The 22485-nt window shown below is 30.7% G+C and overlaps 3 protein-coding genes and 1 pseudogene across 5 annotated transcripts; 1 reads left to right on the top strand and 3 right to left on the bottom strand.

Moving 5' to 3' along the window:
* Positions 1–494: 494 nt before the first annotated feature.
* LOC124833782 (uncharacterized) lies at positions 495–1878 on the bottom strand. 2 transcript variants are annotated; one of them, XM_047308327.2, is made up of 3 exons: positions 1691–1878; positions 1485–1589; positions 495–1131 (listed from the first exon to the last, which is right to left on the bottom strand). In XM_047308327.2, exons 2-3 carry the CDS (start codon positions 1565–1567, stop codon positions 1014–1016), a joined length of 201 nt encoding a protein of 66 aa, XP_047164283.1. In that variant the 5' UTR covers positions 1568–1589; positions 1691–1878; the 3' UTR covers positions 495–1013. The 2 variants fall into 2 exon arrangements, with proteins under 2 accessions (XP_047164283.1, XP_047164282.1); XM_047308326.2 differs by having other exon boundaries at positions 1485–1601; positions 1691–1859.
* Positions 1879–2745: 867 nt separating this feature from the next.
* LOC124833784 (guanylate kinase 2, chloroplastic/mitochondrial pseudogene) lies at positions 2746–3264 on the top strand (annotated as a pseudogene).
* A 2924-nt stretch (positions 3265–6188) lies between these two features.
* LOC124833791 (cyclin-dependent kinases regulatory subunit 1) lies at positions 6189–7741 on the bottom strand. 2 transcript variants are annotated; one of them, XM_047308335.2, is made up of 4 exons: positions 7608–7741; positions 7407–7497; positions 7258–7318; positions 6189–6589 (listed from the first exon to the last, which is right to left on the bottom strand). In XM_047308335.2, the coding sequence occupies exons 2-4, from the start codon at positions 7457–7459 to the stop codon at positions 6437–6439; spliced, it is 267 nt and encodes an 88-aa protein (XP_047164291.1). In that variant the 5' UTR covers positions 7460–7497; positions 7608–7741; the 3' UTR covers positions 6189–6436. The 2 variants fall into 2 exon arrangements, with proteins under 2 accessions (XP_047164291.1, XP_047164292.1); XM_047308336.2 differs by having other exon boundaries at positions 7407–7500; positions 7608–7654.
* Positions 7742–15476: 7735 nt separating this feature from the next.
* On the bottom strand, positions 15477–21998 carry LOC124827728 (uncharacterized). The gene is made up of 18 exons (XM_088110187.1): positions 21135–21998; positions 20972–21049; positions 20588–20792; positions 20373–20487; positions 19788–19880; positions 19579–19660; positions 19429–19488; positions 19293–19345; positions 18966–19132; positions 18289–18493; positions 17158–17212; positions 16994–17050; positions 16655–16903; positions 16511–16575; positions 16360–16416; positions 16176–16269; positions 15950–16090; positions 15477–15782 (listed from the first exon to the last, which is right to left on the bottom strand). The coding sequence occupies exons 1-18, from the start codon at positions 21903–21905 to the stop codon at positions 15702–15704; spliced, it is 2628 nt and encodes an 875-aa protein (XP_087966313.1). The 5' UTR covers positions 21906–21998; the 3' UTR covers positions 15477–15701.
* Positions 21999–22485: the final 487 nt, after the last annotated feature.

Genomic DNA, 22485 nt, shown 5'->3' with positions numbered 1-22485 from the left:
AATCAATTTTAATAATTAAACATTTATGAAAACCAAATAAAACTGAGTAGCGACACTTGAAGGATTAAAATGCACATAAATACATGTTTCTATAAAAATCAGAAAGCAATTTAATCATTTTCTTGACAAAGCTTTTAAGAAAAAAAAACATATATTACCAAAAAACTAAACTGAAACAAACTTGCCATAAACATAAAACTGTAGTCATTCGCCTGGATGAAGTTTTAAGGTACACACACAAAGCAAGAGCTTACTAAGCCAACCTTCAATCAAAACAAGGAGCAAAACTGTAAGTAGCAGCAAGTACTAGTTTATATGAATTCACACCGAATGAAGCTAACATAACATTTCAATAGGCATTTGCATAATAGTTACCCTATGTTCAGAAAACAATGCAAAGAGGACTTCAGAACACAAAACCTTTGCAAGAAACAACAGCTAATTACGTTGAGGATAAGACATCAGTTAAGCAAAAGAAAATCTGCAAACTCAAATCCAACCACAAGCTAAGCTTAGCCAAAAGTGCAAATTGCTAGAGCTTAAAGTTTTTACAATTATATGGTCACAAGATGAAGAAAACATATTACTGAGGATAGTAAATTGCATGTTTTTTCAGTCCTATCAAAAACGAAGACCAGCAAAGACATTAGAACAAGTGATTAAGACGAATCTCGTTTGGTCTTTAACTGAACTAAATGGTATCTTGTAATCCATATAACCAACCTAAACCAGCGAGACAAAAATGTTGTTGTTATTGTGGTCACAAAGGCATGCAACACTACATGTCTTTTTGGAAACAGAAGATACAGATACAAGTGACATGACAAATAACATCATTCATCTAATACATACAGATTGAGTGACCTCTTCCAGAAAAGAACTCCCATCCTCAAACTTTCTCAGTTCCAAGATTGTGCTTAAGAATCACAATTCACCAAACTGAGGTGAGAAAAAATCTCTCAAACAACGAGCATATATATGAATATGAGCTTGATCATCTAACTCAACTTGTTTCATTTCTTCTCAACATCAGGACCAACATCACGCGAGCCTGTGTTGATGTAAGGCCCTCGAAAAGTTGCTTGTGGTGGAAGTGGCTTTGTTGGATCAATAACAGGCTTCCTTGATGAACTGAGTAATAATAATAACTTTTAGACAATTCAGAAAAAAAATGATCATACATAGCACAGGTTTAGATGAACTTGTCCAGAAGAATTTGTAGAAGAGAAAATTACAAAAAAAAAAACAAACGAAATTGACTTATCCGTAAATTAAAATTAGTTTATGCATAAGTTGAAAATAAAAAAATTTTAAAAAATTATAGTGTAAGAGATTACCTCACCTTATGAATAATCTGATTTAACTGATGTAAAGTTAAATTTATTGACTTTTCAATAACTATATTTAAATAGAAAAATAGAAATGACACATTATTAAGTAATGAGGATAATGTGAACAAAAAACAATGAATTGTGTAAACTTACGCCATGTAGAAGGGAAATGACATGCCTGCTGCAGCGAAAGCAACCAAACCCGCAGCAACCATTAGATTGCGTGCTCGTGCCATCGATCAATCTGATACCAAATTGCTACAGAAAACCCTAAAAAGAATTTAGAAAGATGAAATCATATAGTAGATATATTTGATCAAAATTAGAATATGCAGGTATTAATCAAATAAATGAACTACCTCGGAACTCAACCGAATCTTTTTCTTTTTCCACAAATTTGTTGCAGTGCCAATCGAAACTTGCGAACCCTAACTACGGAGCAGATTTTCTCCTTCCTGAGTCTGAGTTTCACATTCAGTGAAAGTTTTGGTGAAGAATGAACCTGAGCGAATTTCCTTTTTTTTTCTGGTCAACAATTAAAATGAGTATGGGCCTCAAAAGGCCTGCTATTCTCACTCCATTTTTTGCTCTTTTACCACCTATTTGTATAAAAGAAAAATGCTTATATTGGTACTGAACTTGTCAAAAAAAAATTTATAATTTTTTTTATTTCAATTAAGAATTATTTATGAAAAAGGATACTCGTCTATGTTTTAACATTTTTACTAAATTCGTAAAGAAAAATGTCCTACATAATTATCATTCATCTGACCTTTATCTAACCCTTCTCAATTTAAAGTTAAAGTTTTTTTTATTTTAAAAAACTTCAAAAACTATTTTATTTTTCATTAAGAAAGTTTATCTTTTTCAAATATTTATTTGATCTTGACGTCCTTATGAAGAAAAGTTCAGTACAAGTTCGATTAATTCTATCCAATTCATGCTATGTATTATAGTTCATATTGTTTACTTAAAGTGAGAACGTGTTTTAAAATAAGTTTAATATCTATTTTGATCCATCGGTTTATTAGATATGTTTAAATTGCTCTTACTTTTCTCAAAAGTTCACAAACGTTTCATAGTTTTGTAAAAAATGGTTCAAGTTAATCATTTTTACTTACTGCGTTAAAAAACTAACGACATAGTCACTCACCTGGCGACCACTAAATGAGTTGTCCAGTTTATTATTACGTGACACTCTGAGATGAATTGAGGTGTCAATTTTAAAAATATAACTTAATGAAGTGGATTACTATAGGTCAAGTGCTGGAGGCCACGGTTCTCACGGCCGGAAAGAAGTCGGTGGAGTGGAGCGATGCCACAGCGATTCACGTTGTGGAAGTGAGAGCCATCGGGCGCACCAACATTGTCCTCGGAGGAGTTGCTGCGGCAGGGCAATCAGCCGCCACCCTGAATGGTCGAACGCGTCGATCTCCTCCGCGCTCTGGAAGCTTCCCTAGCCTCCCCCTTCAACTTCGACCCTTTCTCTCCCAACCCTAACCCTCTCATCATTGTCATTAGCGGCCCTAGCAGCATCGGCAAAGACACCCTTATCACGTGCTTCTGCGAACCCACCACGGCCTCCACTTTGTCATCACCACCACATCACGCCCTCGTCGCCCCACCGAAGTCAACGACAAGGACTACCTCTTCGTCTCGAAGGAGGAGTTTCTCGGGATGGTGGAGTGGAAGGAGTTGCTCGAGTACTCGTCTACGGGCACTACAAGGGCGTCCCAAAGTGGCAAATTCGAGATGCCTTGCCAAGGACTACGACGTCGTTCTTAGGGTCGATATTTAGGGCATTGCAAGAGAGGAGATGAAGCATTTGAAGAATTTTGATTATGTTGTGGTGAATGCGAAGGGGAAGCTGGAGAATGCAGTGAAGTTGATGAAGTCTATTATTGATGCCGAGAAAGCTAGGGTTTCGCAATGAACTAGAAAGAATCTCTGTGAAACGTTTTCTTTTACTGATTTCATAAATTGTTCATTGTGGAAGATTTGTCATTGCTATTTTTAGGGAACAATTGTTCCCAATCTGCAACCTCAATCCTAGAATATTCATTCTTTCAAAAACTGGTTTGGACTTGAACTAAAAGATGCATTAACATGTCAACATTGATTCCACTATGCAGTTTGTGCTCATAATTGAATAATAATACGATATAATCCCAAGTGAAAAACTTCACTGTCCCTAATTTTTCTCACCAAAACTCCATTGCCTTTATTGTCATAATTCAATTTTCACGAGCCACAACCCCAATTTCAACATCAATTTCAGCAGATTCTTCAATCCCAAATCGCGAATTGATTTTAACCTAAAGGTAATGAAGGATAAGTTGTGAGGGAGGCTGCAATGTGGCTCGATATTCAGTGTGGCCGGTTAATGGTGACGAGGGTTAGAGTGATTGCAGAAGAAAGAAAAGTGTGATGAAGCTTCTAGTTTTTTGAGTGGGAAGAGGACTGCCATGTGGCAGTTTCTCACTGGCGGAGCTTGTCACGCTATGACTAACTGGACAAGTCATTCAGTTTTGGCCAAGAGAACAACTCTCCGTTAGCGTTTTTAACGCCGTAAGTAAAAAGGACCAACTTGAACTGTTTTTACAAAATATGGGATGTTAAGGAAAGTGGGATCAATTTGAACACACCTAACCAACCGAGGGATCAAAATAGATATTAAACCTTTAAAATATATTCAAAAGGTACAACGACCAGTAAAAAAATTCAAAACAAGTAGAACCTACCTCAAAATTTTAGTAAAACTAAGGATCTTAAGAGTGATTTATCTAAAATAATAGAATTTTTTTCTTGAATAATTTATGTTTTGAATAAAATAATACGTGAAAAGTTCAAATTTTAATTCGAAAAGAAAATCAGATATCGCCATTCATTCATTTCGTGAATTCAATATGATTGGATAAACTACGATTTAAAAGCTACAACGATATTTATTGGAAAACATATTTTGACAACTTATTTTTAGTAATATTATGAGATTGTCACATAGTTATTGGTTTAGTTTAGTTGTTTTTTAAAACTAAACAGCTGACATGGAGGGCTATTTTTTTTGCATAAGTCATTTTTACGGTTTCTTCAATTTCATTTTTCAAAACCTATTGTTAATCTGAAAACCTACTTCTCCAAACTTCTTTGGATTCCTTCATCGTCGTCAACTTGTTTAAGTTTAGGTTGAAGGTTTTTCAGTTGTATTTTTTGTTTTGTTGTTAGTCTTTGTGGTTATGAACACGAGCACGGCGACAATAATAGAAGAGTCCAGAAAAGTTTGGAAAAATAGGTTTTCGGATGAACAATAATTTTCGAAAAATAAAAATGAAGAAAATGCTAACTGTGTCACACATGATATTATTAAAAAGTTGTTAAATTATCATTTTTCTTAGGTTTAATACATCATTTGATCCTTGATTTTGGGTTTTTTTGTTCAAAGTCGTCCTACATTTTACAAAGTTCAATAAGACTCATATTTCGTTTAAAACGGTTCAAGTTGATCCTTTTGGCTTACGGTTAAAAACATAACGGTGCAATGATGTGGCAACTGTGACCTGTCCAATTTTTTATTACGTGGCAATTGTGATTCTGCACTCTGACTCGCAGCTACCCATGGTGGCACAATGCGTTTGATCAATGATGAACGAAGAAGAAGCTCTTGTTCTGGGCTTTTGCTCTTTGCAAAGAAGACGAAGATGGAGGACACACGAAGTGGCTTCTTGCACGATGCATGGAGGCGCATTGTTTCTGCATTTATGGGTTGTGCAATTTGCAGGTTAATGTCCATGGATGCTGCTTGCGAACTAGGGTTTCTGCGATTTGGGTAGCGATTATGCGTGTTTATGGTTTACTGTAGGTGTGAATTGAGATTTTAGGTGTCGTGATTGTGATTTTCTTGTTCATGTTTGATTTGGAATTTCTGGTTTGCAGGTTAGGGATTTCGATTTGGTTCTTGTTTGATGGTGGTGAGGTGCGACACATGGTGGAGATTTTGTCCTAATTAGTGGCGACGCGTTTTAGGGTTTCATGGTGGCTAGGGTTTTGTTGGAATTAGGCGATTTGGGTTTGATTTTTGGGTTTTATGTTGCTTTGCTTCGAATTGTAAGTCTGTGTTGATGGTGATACAGTGGCATGGTTGCATGAGGATTTGGTGACAACTAGGGTTTCAAAGTGGCAGCACAAGGGTTCTGTCCTTAGGGAAATTAGGGTTTCACAGTATTGCCACATCAATTAGTTCACATTGCCACGTAATAAAAAAGTTGGGCAGATCAGTGTTGTCACATCATTGCACCGTCATAAGCCAAAATGACCATTTTGAACTGTTTTTAACGAAAAATAGGACCTTAATGAACTTTTTTAAAAGATAAAACAACTTTGACCAAAAAAACTCTAGAGACCAAATGTATTAAACATTTTCCTTATTTATTCATCAAGGCATTATTGCCCGATAAAATAATTTCAATGATGATTGTGAATCAAAAATATATCCAGTGACAACTTTTTCTCACGTGTGAGCAAAAGTAAACATTAAAAACTTCAATCTTCCAACGGTACACATTTCAAAATCAACATCATTTTTAAGGGTTCATTGCTAAACTGAACAAGGTTCCTTGCAGTTCAACCCTACCCACCACCGGTCTTCTGTAAATTAATATCATCCAAATCGTTGTCATGGAAAGCACATTGTGGCTTCATGAAACGGTGTAAGAGCAGAGTGTTTTTCAACAAATGCACAATCTGGTTCAAAAACCAGAAAAAAGATCATTGTTTACATGCCTATAAAGAAAAGTTATGAACATCGCTGTTAAAAGACGATGTGATCACTAGTAAAACACAAATTGAATCATGGATCCATAGCAGAATGTAACTGATAATGACTATTATATAATCCACGAAGCCCACAAGAGTACACGAGAGGTACACCAACACAAATCGAAGAAACACCATGTCCACAACACATTCAAATAAAATTGAAACCACGTTAAGATTCTCCACAAAAAGAGAATTCCATCAGTTGGGTCTTCACAATATCACCCATATTCCAACAAAATAAAAATCTATATAACATTGTATTCCCACTTTCGGATTTGCAAAGGAAGTGTTCATTTGACAAGCATGCTTTGCTGAGCCTGGTTCTCCTGCTGCTGCTGATAATTCAAAGGCCTCCTGAAAAGCATTATGTGTGGCTCAGGGCGATGAATGGCGTAATGAACCCAACCACGGCTCTGCTGAACCCCAATTGCACGCCACTCATTCTGTAATTACATTAAACAAAAAAACTTAGACAACCTAAGATAAACAAAACAGAAATGGCCCTTGCACCACAAAAGTTGCATAAGAAAACCACAATATCCAATTGCTCGCCACTCATTCTCTAATGACATTAAACCAAAAAACTTAGACAACCCAAGATAAAAACAAAACAGAAATGGCCCTTGCACCACAAAAGTTGCATAAGAAAACCATAATACATGAAAATCACGTAATCAACTTTCAATCAGATAACAGATCACAGAACAAATGTCTTACATGAACCACACCATCCGAACAAACTTGCAAAATTATGATTTTGTTACAACAGAGATTATAAACCCTTCTATAGTAAAATACAAAATAAAACAAACGGCACCACAACCACAACCTTCAATAGTTAACAAAGTTTAAAGAAAACTTAAGCACGTCGAATCCTTGATTGAGTAATATTCACTTATCTTCAACCAGCACAGTAAAAAAAATCCAATCATTAAAGGCCTTTCGCAAGAGATTACAGGAAAGGAGATTACTGTAAGAATTTTCTTCAATTTTTAAGGATAGCTAACCCGTAAACTGACTTTAAATTAAAAATAATAATAAAACATAAATGCCTATCAAACACACAAAATCAAATTGAAACAAAAAATTTAAAAAAAGAAAATCAACTTACTTCAGAAAGAAGCCGATTCTTAGGAAGCATTTTGGCCACTTCAGGAGGCAGAACCACATGTCTGAACAACAAAATTAACATCAGTATAAAAATAATTGAAATCAAAATAATATTAGAAAGCTAAAGAAAATGGATTCAAGCGCGTATACCTGTATTCATAAGTGTCATCGAAGTACTTCTCAGAATACTGGATCTGACCCATCCTCAAAAATTAGGGTTCGTAACTTTGCTCGATTAAATCTGCTACAAGGCGACACAAAAATTCTTAACTAAAATAGAATAATCAAATAATCAGATATCAAAATTGACAGAGAAGAAAAAGTGAGTATAGAGAGAAAAAAATTTCCCACCTGAAGCGTGGTGAAGATTGAGAGTGAGAGAAGAAGAAAAGGAGAACGACTAGGAATATAATGTTCAACGAATATCAAGGATGGAATGGTAAATTCAGCCTTATACTCCTTTTTTGTACAGAGGTGTATTTTTATTCTTTTAAATTTATTTTAATAACACTTAAAAAAAATAACGGCTAATAAGTAAAGTAATAATAACGGCTTTGTTTCTAACATTTCAAATTTTAGATTTTCCCGCTCCTCCTCATTCCCAATTTTGAACTTTTCCTGACGCTTATAAGTAGAAATCTCATTAAAAAGAATATTTTGATACAGGTAAAAAATTTATTTAAATTTAAAATAAAAATATTTTTAAAATTGTTAATTTTTACAAACTACCATTTTAAAATTTGATTGGATTCTAAAATAAGTAGAGAGCTACTTTTTAAGACTTAAAGCACATTAAAAAAAATTAAAAGAATTTAATTAATTCCAGGACTATCTTGTTTTAATAAATAAAAGCAAAGAAATTTATTTCATTATTAAAAATTAAGTAAAGGTTCTCAACATTATAATAATATAATTATATATATATATATATATATATATATATATATATATATATATATATATATATATTATTTAAAAAAAATTATAATTTATTATTTTTTGTAACAGTATATTATATTTTAGAAAAAAAAATATATTGAGTAAAGTAAAATTAATTATTATTTTAAATATATAAATTAATTTTAGTATTTTAAAAAATATATATAAGAAAAATAATTGTAATATTCTATTTTTAATAATACAATATTACTGAAATTAAACATTTCATAATAGTCAAGCAAATAACTAATAGTATATAGTATAATAATACAATTATCCCAAAAATAACGTAACATTAATATATTAGAAATTACTATAATATTATTCTATTACAAAATTATACAATGTCTTTCAAAAAAAAATCAACGTAATAAGAATTTACATTCCTATAATTAGATTATTGTTTCCTTTCCATCATAAGATAAATTAACACATGTGTTTTATTGTATGTTTAACCAATTAAGTTGATTATTACAAAATTAAGACAAACAAAACAACAAAGGAGAATAAAAGGATAAGGTAACTGAAAAACAAGAAACATATGCATACATAATACATAGCACAACAACATTTAATAAACATGATAGATTTAATCCCAATTATCACACACAATCGTCTTCAAATGGATGTTGTGGTGTGTTAACACTTACCCCTCACATAAATAACTCACGAAACAAATTTGGTTATCTAAATCACTCCTTTTGGATTTTTCATAGTTTTTCTCAATAAACTATGGTGACGACTCCTTTTATAATATTTTTGTTTTTTTTTACAAAAGTTTTTCTTGTTCTTCGTCCCGCCATGATTTCAATTGTGATACTAACGCATTTGGCTGACTTAGGCATAACCCTTATTTAGCTTAAGAAAGACAAGTACCTTTGGACTTGAAGTATTTAAAGTATTTTTGGAGTTTTCATAAGATATATTTAGCCCTATAAAAGCGCTAACACTTTGGATATCCAATCTCAAATAATTAATTTTGTTTTGGTTTTTATGAATATAAATTTGCTGTTGTTCTAAAGAGTTCAATTCTCAACCCATCAAAGATTAACCAACTCTAAACCACTACCAAACCTTGAAGAAATTCATAACATCGTAGTGATGGAGTAAAAGTAAAAAAAAACTACATCACAGGAATAAAGCTCATAAAGGAGAATGATCATTTGAAAAATTGAGGGTCAAGAAACAAAAACCCTTATGTTTTCGGCTCATTGCAATTTAAGATACTTTCTTACTACACTTTCATAATCACAACATCAACCTACATGAACATAAAAATTTCAAAAAATACTTTCTAATTTAGGATTCTTATTTTAGTATTAGATTGTTTAATCTAAAAATATTTAAAATATATAATGAAATATAAATTTATATTTTAAAATTATATATTTTAAATATAAAACAAAAATTTATTCCAAAATTTTTATTCCCAATTTCGCTCAAGTGTATCAAGTTAGTTTATCATTTTGAAAAGGTGTCAATTGCGTCTCCACTTGATAAAATTGCCTCAAGGAAGTCTCTTCCGTTAAATACACACTTGAGTGAAACTAAGAATAAAATAAGTAATTAAGCCTATTTTAAAATGGTGAAAATTATATGGTTTAATTATTCGACAGGTCCTTATTTTTGGTAACTTTTATCAAATTGGTTCCTCGTTTTATTTTTGTCTCAATTAGGTCCCTATCTATGAAAAATTGATGCAATTAGGTCCCTAAATCTCTACTGAAGTGACTTATATTAAATGATGTGATAGACTTGGGGCGTGATCCTATCAAACTCATTGAACTAATCACAAACGGTCACATCATCACATTTTCATCTTCATCTTCTCAACCAAAAAGGGTGTAAGGTGTAAGAACGGTGAGTGTGCAGTGTGTAGAGTTTAGGGTACAAGAAGAGTGTAGGAAGGATGTAGAAAGGGTGTAGGTGTGGTGTAGGAAGGGTGAAAGCGTGTAGGAATGATGTAGAAAATATGTAAGAAGGGTGTAAGTAGGGTGTAGCGTGTAGAAAAGGTGTAAGAATGATGTAGGAAGGGTATAGGTGTGGCATAGGAAGTAGGAAAGCGTGTAGGAAGGATGTAAAACATATGTAGGAAAGGTGTAAGTAGTGTGTAGGGTATAGAAATAATGTAGGAAAAGTGTAGGAATTTTGTTCGAATAATGTAAAAAAGGTATAGGAAGGATGAAGAATGTAAGTAGGGTGAGGGTGTAGGGTGTAAGAAGGGTATAAAAAGGGTGTAAGATGTGTGTTGGAAGGATGTAGAAATGGTGTATAAAACATTTAGAAAAGGTGTAGGAAAAGTATAAGAAAGGTGCAAGAAAGGTGGTGGAGGGGTGTAGGGTGTAGGTTGTAAGAAAGGTGTAGATATGGTGTAAACAATGTGTGGAAAAGAAGGTTATAGGAAAAAAAGTACAGGAAGAGTGTAAAAAAGGTGTGTGAAGAGTATAAAAAGGGTATAGGATGAGTGTAAGAAGGGTGTACGGTATACAGTGTAAAAAAGATGTAAGAAAAATTTATGAAGCTTGTGGGAAGGATGTATAAAGGGTGTAGAAAGTGTAGGAAGGATGTAAGAATGATGTAGGAATGGTATATGAAATGTGTGGCAAATATGAAGGAAGGGTGTACAAAGGGTGTGAGAGAGATCCATAAAGGATATAAGAATGGTGTAGAAAGGGTGTAGCAAGGATGTAGAAAGTTTAAAACTAGTAGAAATTGTGTAGGAACATGAAGGAAGAGTGTAAGCACGGTGTATGAAGGGTGTAAGAATGGTTTAGAAAGGACGTAAGAAAGAAAGGTGTAGAAATGACGTAAAAAAAGGTATAAGAAATGTGTAAAAAAGGTATAGAAAAGGTGTAAGAAAATGTGTAGAAAGGGTATAAGATTATTGTATGGTGTAAATTGTAGGAAGATTGTTAAAAGGCTACCGGAATGGTGTCAAAAGGTTGTAGGATGAGTGTAGAAGAGTGTAAGACTAATGTAGAAAAAGTGTAAAAAAGTGTTAGCAAAGTGTAAGAATTATGTAATATTTGTGTAGAAAATGTATATAAGAAATGTTTAAGTAAAACGTGGGAAAGTTGTAGAAAAGGTGTCAAATATAACTTTTAATGAAAGATTAAGTCCAATAAATGTTAATTTTTTTAAAACATAATTTGTTGTACAATAAAAAAAACTCAAAATCTTAGTCATAATACCAATCACCATATGCTTTGAACAGAGAATTAATAACATGTTGATGCCTTGTTTTGTATAAAAAGGTGTCAAATATATCATTTTAAGTAAATGGTTGAGTTAAAAAAAACATTTACCTCAGGATTTAACAACTACAAATAATTTTTAATATTTTCTTTTAATCAAGCAAGGTTATGCCTATGTAACAAAAAAATATATTAGAAAAAAGTTAAAATTAAAAAAATAGACATACAGGTATAAAAACAAAACACAATATATTAAGACAACATTTCATATAATACAATATCTTACTTTAAGATCGATAAACAATCTTCCTCAAAGATAAACTTATACAAGTAGATCCCTTTTAAATTTTTAAAACACAAAGAATATATTATATATTCGATAAGACTTAAAATTCTATTACATAAGCAAAATCATATTTATATATGAATCAGATAATTTAATATGTGAAACAAAAATAATTACTTCTTAATTAGTTTTTCTCAACTCTTTCCATGAGAGTATAATACTTCATTTCATGATTTAATAACTTTAAAGCACAACTAATTTTGTGAACCTATAATAACCTATTAATGAATATTATAATAACACAATGAAAAGGCCTCGTCAACATCAATAATGTATCATATAATAAGTAATATACGCATATAATTAATACAAATTTTATATCACGTACATACATAGTTTGCTCACATAAAACATATCTACATGCACGAAAATAATTTGTTATTAAAGTAAAGAAGGATAGTTTAATAAAATGAAAGAAGCATGTTTGATCTATCTAAAATCCAAAGTAATCTTATCACTATATATTCTTGCATTTTTACCCCCTTTTCTCTCTTCTTCCTTTGTCATCTACTTCTTATTGGGTACATTAATTTTTATACATTATTTAAAATTTAATTTATATGATGTATTTATTAAAAAACTAATTTAATTAATTATCCTCTTTATCTTATATAAATTCATTTTTATGCTTTTTTTCAAATTTAATTTATATTATCTATTTCTATTCAATGAAAATTTGTTGATTATAAGTAATATTAATGAATAAAAAATAAAAAAAAAGTAATAATTATATACTTTTTCAATAATATTTGTATAATTATTATTTTTAAGCTTTTCCATAAAAAATATACATTTGTAAATAAAAATCATTAGTAAATAATTTGTTGTGAAATTAAAAATATATTATTTAAATTAAGGAACTCAAACTAGTAATTTTTAATTTGATGAACTAAAACAATACTTAAGTTTATATTTATCATTATGTGTTTCATCTCATAAACAATAATCATTATATTTTATTTTCCACTTCGCATTTAGATTCACTACACTTGTGTTTTTTTCCCACAAAATTTGTTACATCATTACTCACGTGACTCTTAGGCTTTGTTATTTAGAGGTGATTTGGGGAGATGATTTGGAGAGATGATTTGAATGGATTTGAGTCGATTTGAGAGTAATATTTTTGTTGTTTTTTTGAGTGGATTTGTGGGTAATTGACAGTAGATTTGGAAGTAAAGTTTGTGAGAATTAGTGTAGGATTTGGTTGATGTGACAGATTTAAAAAAATTTGTGTAATTGATAGAAATTTAAGATTACCAAAATGCCCCTAGTAATATAAAATGTTATTTGTTAATGCTATATTTAATTGTAAAAATGTTTATAAAGAGTAAAAAATTAAAAATAATAATTAAAATTAATTTTTTAAAAGTAAAAAATTATAATTTAGTAAAATGAATTTATTAAAAAAATTACAATTTTTAGAAGTAAAATGAATTTAGTAAAAAAATTATAATGCTTAGAAGTAATTTGCAAACAACATCTATTACATTAACTCATAATTGAATCACGATGGAATTTACATTAACCATCATATTATAACGAAAAAACCCCAGATATGGTCTGCGACGTGCCGTACCCTCCCACCACCCAGAACTCCCTCCCCTCCTCGCCAACAAACTCCACACACCCAACCCGAAACCCGGGCAGGGGATCCATCGCCACCCATCGGTCCCTCCCCACCTCGTACCGCTCAACTGACCGCATCCTAGTCCCAACAGCCCCAAACATCGTATGCCACGACCCCCCGCCAACGACAAGAATTCGGAGGAGGAGGACCAACCAACGTGGAAGCAGAACAATCGATTAAACACGCACACACCTTGCCTGGAACCGGATACCGGACTATTGTTGGACAGGCTGGAACTGGATAGCAGACTGTGTATTCGCTTGGAACTTCTTGGACAAGCTGTAATCGGATACGGAATGTGTAACCGAATACGCCTCCCATGGAAGTTGTTTGAGAACGTGTAACCGGATACGCCAATCATGTAACCGAATTCGTCAAACTCCTTCCAAAAACTCGAACCGGATACCCTCTTCTTCGAACCGAATACCTAGCCATGAACATCACTTCTTCAACCCCTGCTGCTTCCTCGTTTGGTCATCCTCATCCACTCGCTCATCATCATCAACAACGTTCTTGGTCCTCCATTAACGACCGTCTTCCTCTTTAATATCCGTACAGGGCATATGAGTCTTTGTGTACTAAATCAGCGCAAATCCTCGCAAATTAGCGAGATCACTTCAACAGTGTTATCTCGCAAATCATCGTTATTCCATCGTCGCAAATCATCGCAAGAGAACAACGCTCGTTTTCCAAATCCATCGTTGCCAATCACCGTGAACAGTCGTTTCCCTTCAAACAAACACAGTGTTAAGTTCCTTTTCATTCATCACATCACTTTTTATTTCTTTCTCACTTAGAGCATCACTAATATCCTCTCTCTCTTTTTTTTTCAAACTTAGAACGTTTATAATTTTTGGTTTAGATAAATAATTTATTTTCATTGCTTATGAAATAAGCTAACAATTGCTTATGAAATAAGCTAACAAACACCTGACTTTTTAGATTTATTTCCCACTACACAATTAAAGTTTAGAAATTAAAGTGATTTGAATAAAAATGATTGTAAAAGTCTTAAGATTGCATTAGTGTGTACAAGCATGCAATTGAGAAAAGTAAAAGAAAAAATAATTAGGATTTAAAGGAGAAAGAGATTTAAGAATTCAATTTCTAGAAGAGAAATTAAACAAAGAATTAAAAATATTTTAACTTAATCTAAACTATGATAAAGAAAAGATGTTAGGCTTGTCCAAAATCCAAATAATCAAAAGCCCAAAACTCAAAATAATAATTCAACAACAAAATCTTACTTTTTAATCTCTTTCCGTTATCCTCTCCTCCATATCTTATACACATTAATTTTTATGCATTATTTTAAAATTTAATTTATATTATCTAACTTTATATTTAATGAGAATTTATTGATTACCAAAGTATATTAATGATACAAAATTAATAATTATATAAGTTTTTGAATAATCTGGTTATTATTTTTAAGTTTTTTCATAAAAATTATACATCAGTAAATAAAAATCATTTTGAATATTATTGTATTAATATAAAAGCTTGATAAACTTTAACAAATACAATAACGTACTGGTTAAATAATAGTAGAAGAGAAAAAATGTTACATATATTTCAATTAAATTTAACTTATAAAAATAGGTTATAATGTTTTTAAACACTTACCGTTTCTCGATCATAAATAAACTCGGAAAGAAATTAAACGCTTCATAAGAAAGAATGATAAAAAAAAAATCCAATACGCTCCAATAAAAATATTCAAATTCTTTTTATTTTCAATGTGTATACTTTTAATTAAATCAGCTTAGTTGAACTGATTTTTGTTTTGAAATGTATTTTTATCACATCTAATAGTCTCATATAATTTAAAAATTAAAATATAAAATAGTTTAAACATTATTTCTTCATTTCACTCTCTAAAATACTTTTAAAAATAAAATTTTTTGACTTTAAAACAAACCATATCGAATGCATGTAATTGATCTTAATTATGATAATCGACATACTTAAGATTAAAACAAAATACTTAAACGTCATATTATTAAAACTTAATTTAAAACGAAATAATTTTATTTTTCAAAAGTGATCTTTGCAAATATTCCTAAAACAAACACACTTATTCAATTCAATATAATGAAAACCAGTACTAGAAATAACCAAACTTAACATAGAACTTGTTTGTGTCTTAAAAGTTCATTCTATGTTTCGATGTCCACAGTTTTCAAATATAAGTTTACCACAGTACCATCAAACGTTTGATCTTGTTTCGATCCATAGTACATGTTCAAAGATGTGTTCTATCACACACCCACCGAAATCCAGAAAACACATTTGCAAAATTAGGTCTCTAAATTAACATACTCAAAGTAAAATATGCTTCAAAGATGAGGAATTTGCTTATGTAGTAAAGAGGTCCCTTGAAAGATCATCATGTGATAATATTTCCAGTAATCGTTGATCTGCAATAACCAGAATAAAAGTTAGCATAAGAACAAATAAAAATAGTGACAGAATAACATATATTTATATTCATTTGACACATATTACAAAAAAATTTAACATGTTCTAGAATAATTTCTGAAACAGATAACTAATGAAACTCAAGAAGAAAACATGTGTTACAAACCTGATCTTGAACTAGCTTTGTAAACCCAAATTTATTAATCCATATTGATTCAGCTTCACCAGCAGCAGGTAGAATAAATCGTTTCACTTTCAATGATCCAAGCAAACCCTCAATGCACGAAAACAGAGATTGAAAGTATCCCTGAAAGAAAATCACATCATTTTCAGAAAAAAAACATCTCCCACAATCTCATTTTACTTTCTCTCAAGTACATTAAACAACCAACCTGTCCTTGAAAATCAGTAACAGTAGCTACTAAAGGAAGTTCTGCAATTTCTGTCCCAAACACACGAAAAACTCCAGCAGATACAACCATTTCACTGCAAAAACATTCAACACATTCAACATTCATAGTTTCTTTCAAGCAAATCGAATAGGAAAAATATTGAACAAGAACACACTTCACTTACTTAACAGTGAGTAACATACAGTACATTCCACTAAAATCTTCACCTATGATGTTCCTTCTGTGGAATTCAAATAACAAAAACTGATTTTATCATGTGTTCATGCATATCAGAAAACAAAGGTAATAGAACAATTAAAGTTGATTCTGCTAACCCAAAAACCATTGCTGGAATGTAATCAGTCCCAGTTGTAGTATGAACTATTGGATCAAATTGCTCCTACAAAACATAGTTATAATTCTAAGTACTTAATTTGAAAACAATGTTAACTAAGTAATGGAGATAGTAATACACTCACATGAAAAATAGCAACAACTTTTGAAAGCAATTGTCTTGTCTCCTCAGATTCACCCACTTTCCAGTTCAGAAGCCTCCATTTTATATGAATATCAGACCCAAATTCTAAGCCTTTGTTATTGTATTTCTTTTTGATCAAATTCAAGAGGGGATTTGGAAGATTCTCTTCTCCACGAGCCACCAAATTCACCAAAGTAACATTAATGTTCTCACATTCTGAACAGCAAAACCAATTCCCTTCAGGCAATTCCTGGAAAAAAAAAACACTAGTCAACAATTACATATATTAATTAAAACAAAGAGATAAATAAATCAGAGAAGAAAAACAAGTATACAACACCTCTATGTTATGCATGTTATGATCCTTCAAGCACCCAATATGATACTCTTTTTCGCACTGCAAACACACGTTACTTGGAAATTTTATTTAAACAGATAGATAATATAGTAAATGATATCTATTTTATTAAGGCATCATAATTAGCATTTCGAATTAAACAACACCTGATCACAAATAATCACTGTTCGAGGTCCAAAGCTTTTGCTGAAATCTTGGCTTCTGAAGTATATGAAATGAAATATATGAGATAATACAAAAGAATTTACCGTAAAACAGATAAAATACTAATCAGTTGAACCCAACATTTTAGTTTATTAGAGATATTTAAGTTAAAAGAGAATAAAATGTTAAATTTTATTTTTTATATTATGTATATAAACTAGAGACTTAACTATTTAGTTATTCATCTCTATATCTTTATATATTTATAAACTATCTCTTCTGAATATTTTATGGCTTTTCTATAAGATTCAGGGATTGATTCTCCTCATTTTTCAAATCAAATAACATCTGTGAGACAGTGGCAGAGCCTGTTAAAATATGTTGAGTATTAAGTTAGAAAGTTTGATGGGACATCTAAATTGTAAAAATAAATTGAATCACATACAAAAATATCATATGGTAAAAACTCAATGAAAATTTCATACACAAAGTTGATAATAAGACTCACTAATACTTAATTAAAAGTGTATAATTAACCTTGTTATTTGAGAAAGTGTATAATTAACCTTGTTATTTGAGAAAGTGTATAATTAACCTTGTTATTTGAGGTTGTCACATCATGTCTATATTAGAACATGGCAGATGGCCAAACATATCAAGTTGTTGATAGGTGTTACTTTCTAAGGTTGTTTGAACTTAATATTATAGTGTTATGAAAATAATCAATCTTTATTACATTTTAAATGTAAATGCGAAATGTGACTTTTGATAGACAAGTGAAATATTAGTTCACCCTATAAAGCTATGTTTGATGTATGTTGTTATGCTATAATCATGTTTTTTACATAGGAGTAGATAAATATAATGGTAATGAAGTAGAAGGAAGCCGATAGACTTCATAGAACAAACTAGCAAAAGGTTGTAATAATTTAAGTACAATGAATTGGTAACACTTATATTAGTTTGGTATATATATATAGTAATATTACTCTATAAAACCAAGTATTTGTTATATTGTACATTTTTTGTTGATGTTAATCTAGTGCAAAATATTCATAAGGAAGAAGAAAAATCAAACATTATTTATGCATGTATCAATAACCTCACTAAAAGATAGAAGAAGAATATATTACCTACACAAAGCACATCCACCAAGTTCAAATTCTTTGACAATACGGATGCATCTCTGGTTTATCTGTTCTAAGGGATCAATGCCTTCAACTCTCTCTACAACCTTGGTACTCTCATTATGCTCAATATATTTGTTATTTTGAAACAAATTCTGACAATACCTACAATACCAAGTACCACTTGGAATACATGGAAGAGATACACAATCTGCAAAAATAAAAATATTAAAGCTTGTTATCTTAACTCTAATCCAACTATAACATAAAAACGTACAAAAGGTATAATGATATCATGAATTCAAAAATAAATCTCAAGTTAATTTACATACAAAGTGATGTTGTGTAGGTTCAATATACGCACGGGTAAGATATTGTCCGTTTTAGGCTAAGCCCTCACGGATATTGTCCGCTTTGGGCTAAGCCCTCACAGATTTGCTTTTGGTATCACTCCAAAAAGCCTCTTACCAAGGAAGGTATCTTATTGTATATAAACTCATGTCTATTTCGTATTTTATCTGATGTGAAACTTTGTTTATACCCAACACAAAGACAGATATATTTTATACATACAAAACCATATGACAAAATAGATAATAAGATAAACTAAAAATAGTTTTAATAAGTAAATACATATTATTAAATTATCAACAAAATACTTAAATGAAAAGGTAAAACTTCACCTATGTGAAAAGCTCTTGGGCATCCATCACAACACAGAAGATTTCCTCCATCTCTACATATACTACATAGGTCATCATTATCATTGATAGAAAATTTGCGACCTTGTGACAGGGAGATAGACAAATCATGGAGTGATAGTCCATTAGATACACATATGTGCACATAACTACAAAGAAATTACAAAAAAAAAAATTATTAAGGAAATAAGAAAAAGTATTAGACCTCTTAAAAAAATGCCATAGTACAACTCTTAATTGTCATATTCATGAAAATAAAAGTAGATATAATGAAATTACAACCATACACAAAATTAAACAAAAACTCACGGTTGTCGTCGCGATGCCCAACCAGCATGTGCTTCAAATTGAGAAGGACTAATCTGCTCATGTTTTACATACATATAATGTATGATTACAATAGAAGTTATTGAGACATCATATGTATTATATAATAAATATTTACCTCACGATTGCAACAATAACAGACAATTCCAGATCCCTTCTTATAACCAGATAATAGGTTCTGTCCACATAACATAAAATACATTTAAAAAAATTAAAAGTAAAAAGAAAAAAGTATATAAGTATAAGAGTAAGACATTATCAAGACAACCTTTCCATGAATGTAGTATCCAACTTTAGTTCCATCTGGTAACCCATCTTCCTCAAATACTAGTTTATGCAAGCGTAAATCCCTTCCAAATTTTGACAACATAAAACAAGATTATATGTTTGATAAAAGACTATAATGTAAAATGTTACTATATGAATAAAATCATATTTCTAAATCAATAAGATAATATGTTTGACAAAAATACTTACTTCCTAGTTAGTTTTCCTATGCTGTTTCCACAAGATGTGTTATGTTTCATTCCACGATTTAATGACTTTTGAAACATAACTAATTCTGAGGATCTGTAATAGTTGATTAATGGATATTATATCAACATGATTAATGAAAAGTATTAGTTAACATCAAGAGAGTATTACATAACAAGTAATGCATAATATATATTATATAAAAATGTTGTATCATGTACATATGTAATTTGCTACTCATGAAAATTTCATGTGGGAAAAATAGTTTTCTTTTCTAAACAAAAAATCAAATGAGAAGTCAAATTGTAAATACAAAATGAATTGAACCTTGTGACGAGGGTGGTATGTTTTTCATATATTATCATAAATAAAAAGTATTTTTGTATCAATATTAAAACTAATTATTAATTATTAACGAGCTCTATAGTATTACTTTATGACATCCTTGAAGAAGTAGTTATGTTTTGTTGATAAATCATGTTATAGATACCAAACATTTGTATTAATCATATAATCATTATTGATACTAATGTTAATGTATAAGTATCAACAAAAAGTTATCTTAAAAAGTAAGTTGTATTTAAATACCTGGATTGAACTTCAAAGGTATTATTATTGTCGTTTGTTGAAATGAGATCAGCTTGACAATCCTTTAGTAACTCCAGGCATGAATTACAGAATAATTTGGATACAACATTGACATCTTCAAAATTACATAATGTAATTAAATATTATTTTCTTAAACTATATTTGGAATAAGTAGATAGGCACATAAAAATGGTAAAAAACAATAAATTTCAAACCTCTACAATTTATGCAAAACTTAGATTTTCTCATTGTGAAGTCTCCCAAAACTTTTTGCACAACTTCCTCCAAAGTGTTTAATGGAATATTCAAAAATGTGTTCATGATATCACGAATAGTACTTCCATTCTCAAGGAAAATATATTCCGGAGGACGCTTGTTTGTGCTACCAGCATGCAACTCAAAAATTGTGGGTGACACAACCTACTTCCACAAAAAAAAGTTAGTTCGTGACATTTAACCATGTATTGAATACCATAATTTTATAATAACTTGTAATGTAGTTGCATTTTTTTTCATAATTTCCAAAAAATGCACACAAAAAAATTGAAATTTAAAATATTGTTTACAAGTAAAACATAAATTTGTATTTATTCACTTACTTCAACTTTGTTACAAACTTCACAATAACACAATATTCCAATGCCGGAAATAACTCCCATAAGTCCTATAGATTTTGCCTACAAAAAATCATGTACCTATTTCATCAATGCGCACATTAAAAGAAAAAACTAAAAACTTATATAAATTTTTAAAAAATAATACCTTGATGCTGCGAACATATTTCACAAGTAGTCCTTCAAGAATTCCAGAAGATAAAAGGTCTTTTAGCTTGGAAGGAAACTTTTTTCCCATAAAAGCCATATAAGATGTCAATGGAGTTGAAGCAACCATAGAAACATTTTTTCTTTCTTTATCAACACCAGTGCTCTTAACCTGGCTATCACAATTTTCTAATTTGTTTAATGTTGATTGTGTAGACTTTCCTGAAATTTTTAACTTGTAACCCAAAGTTGAAACAATCTCATCATTGTCATCTTTCTCTTTGATTATGTCATTATCACAAGTAGGTTGTTTTTGCAAAATCTCAGTCTTAGATTCATCATTTTTATGCACTTCATCACAAATAACAATCCTTACACCTCCATCTTCCACTTGTGTTTTAGGTTCATCACAATTGTGCTCTTTTTCACACATAACCAACATTGTTGCTTCGTCACTCACTTGACTTTTAAGTTTTTTTGCATCCATCACATCACTCTTTACTTTCTTTTCACTTAGAGCAACACCATTATCTTCATTGGTTTTTACCAAATTTGTTAGATTTTTAATCTTTGGTAACCTAGAGTTTTGGCATCGCTTGTTGGATGAATTAGTTGATACCTCAACCAAAGTTTGAGCCTTTTTTGATCGAGTGCGGCCTAGAGAATCACATATTTGAGATTGTGCCTTCATAGCAAAGGCAAATTCCCTTTTCAAACCTCTACGAACTTCATACAACTCCACAAAGTGTTCTGAATTTGTATTGTTCGCCATGCATGTGTGATACAAAATCAATCAACAAAACTCTGAAATTTGAAGTGATGTGAATTAAAGTGACTAAAAATAATATAAGATGGTAATGAGATGTATACATATACGCAATTGAAAAGTGTAAAAGAAAAAAAAAGTAGGGTTTCAAGAGGAATTAAGAGATTTGAGAATTGGGATTGATAAAAGTAAGAAGAATAAACAACGACAAAGACTGAGACAAAGAAATGTTGCCTACCTGAAAAGAAGACGAAGAAAATATGTCTGATTTATCTAAATCGCAAAACAATCGTACCACCCCAAAATTTTGTATCTCTTTCTCTTTCTTTCATTAGTTCGTCTTCTCGCCTTATTTATATTTTTTCATCTCTATATTTTGTCTAAATTATTTCTCATATATTACTTTAAAATTTAACTTATTAAATATATATATATATATATAATATAACAAAATATATCAATTATATAATATCAAACAATAGAAATATAAAAATAAATTAATAACTATATATCTTTTAAACAACATTTATATCCATGATTTTTTTGAACTTTAACTTTTATGTATCAGTTTTAAAAATTTATGCAT

The sequence above is a fragment of the Vigna umbellata genome, chromosome 3 (assembly GCF_029865625.1).
Source record: "Vigna umbellata cultivar VRB3 chromosome 3, Vumbellata_1.0, whole genome shotgun sequence".
NCBI lineage: Eukaryota > Viridiplantae > Streptophyta > Magnoliopsida > Fabales > Fabaceae > Vigna > Vigna umbellata.
Note: the sequence above shows the minus strand (reverse complement) of the source record. Positions and strands in the feature narration are given on the sequence as shown.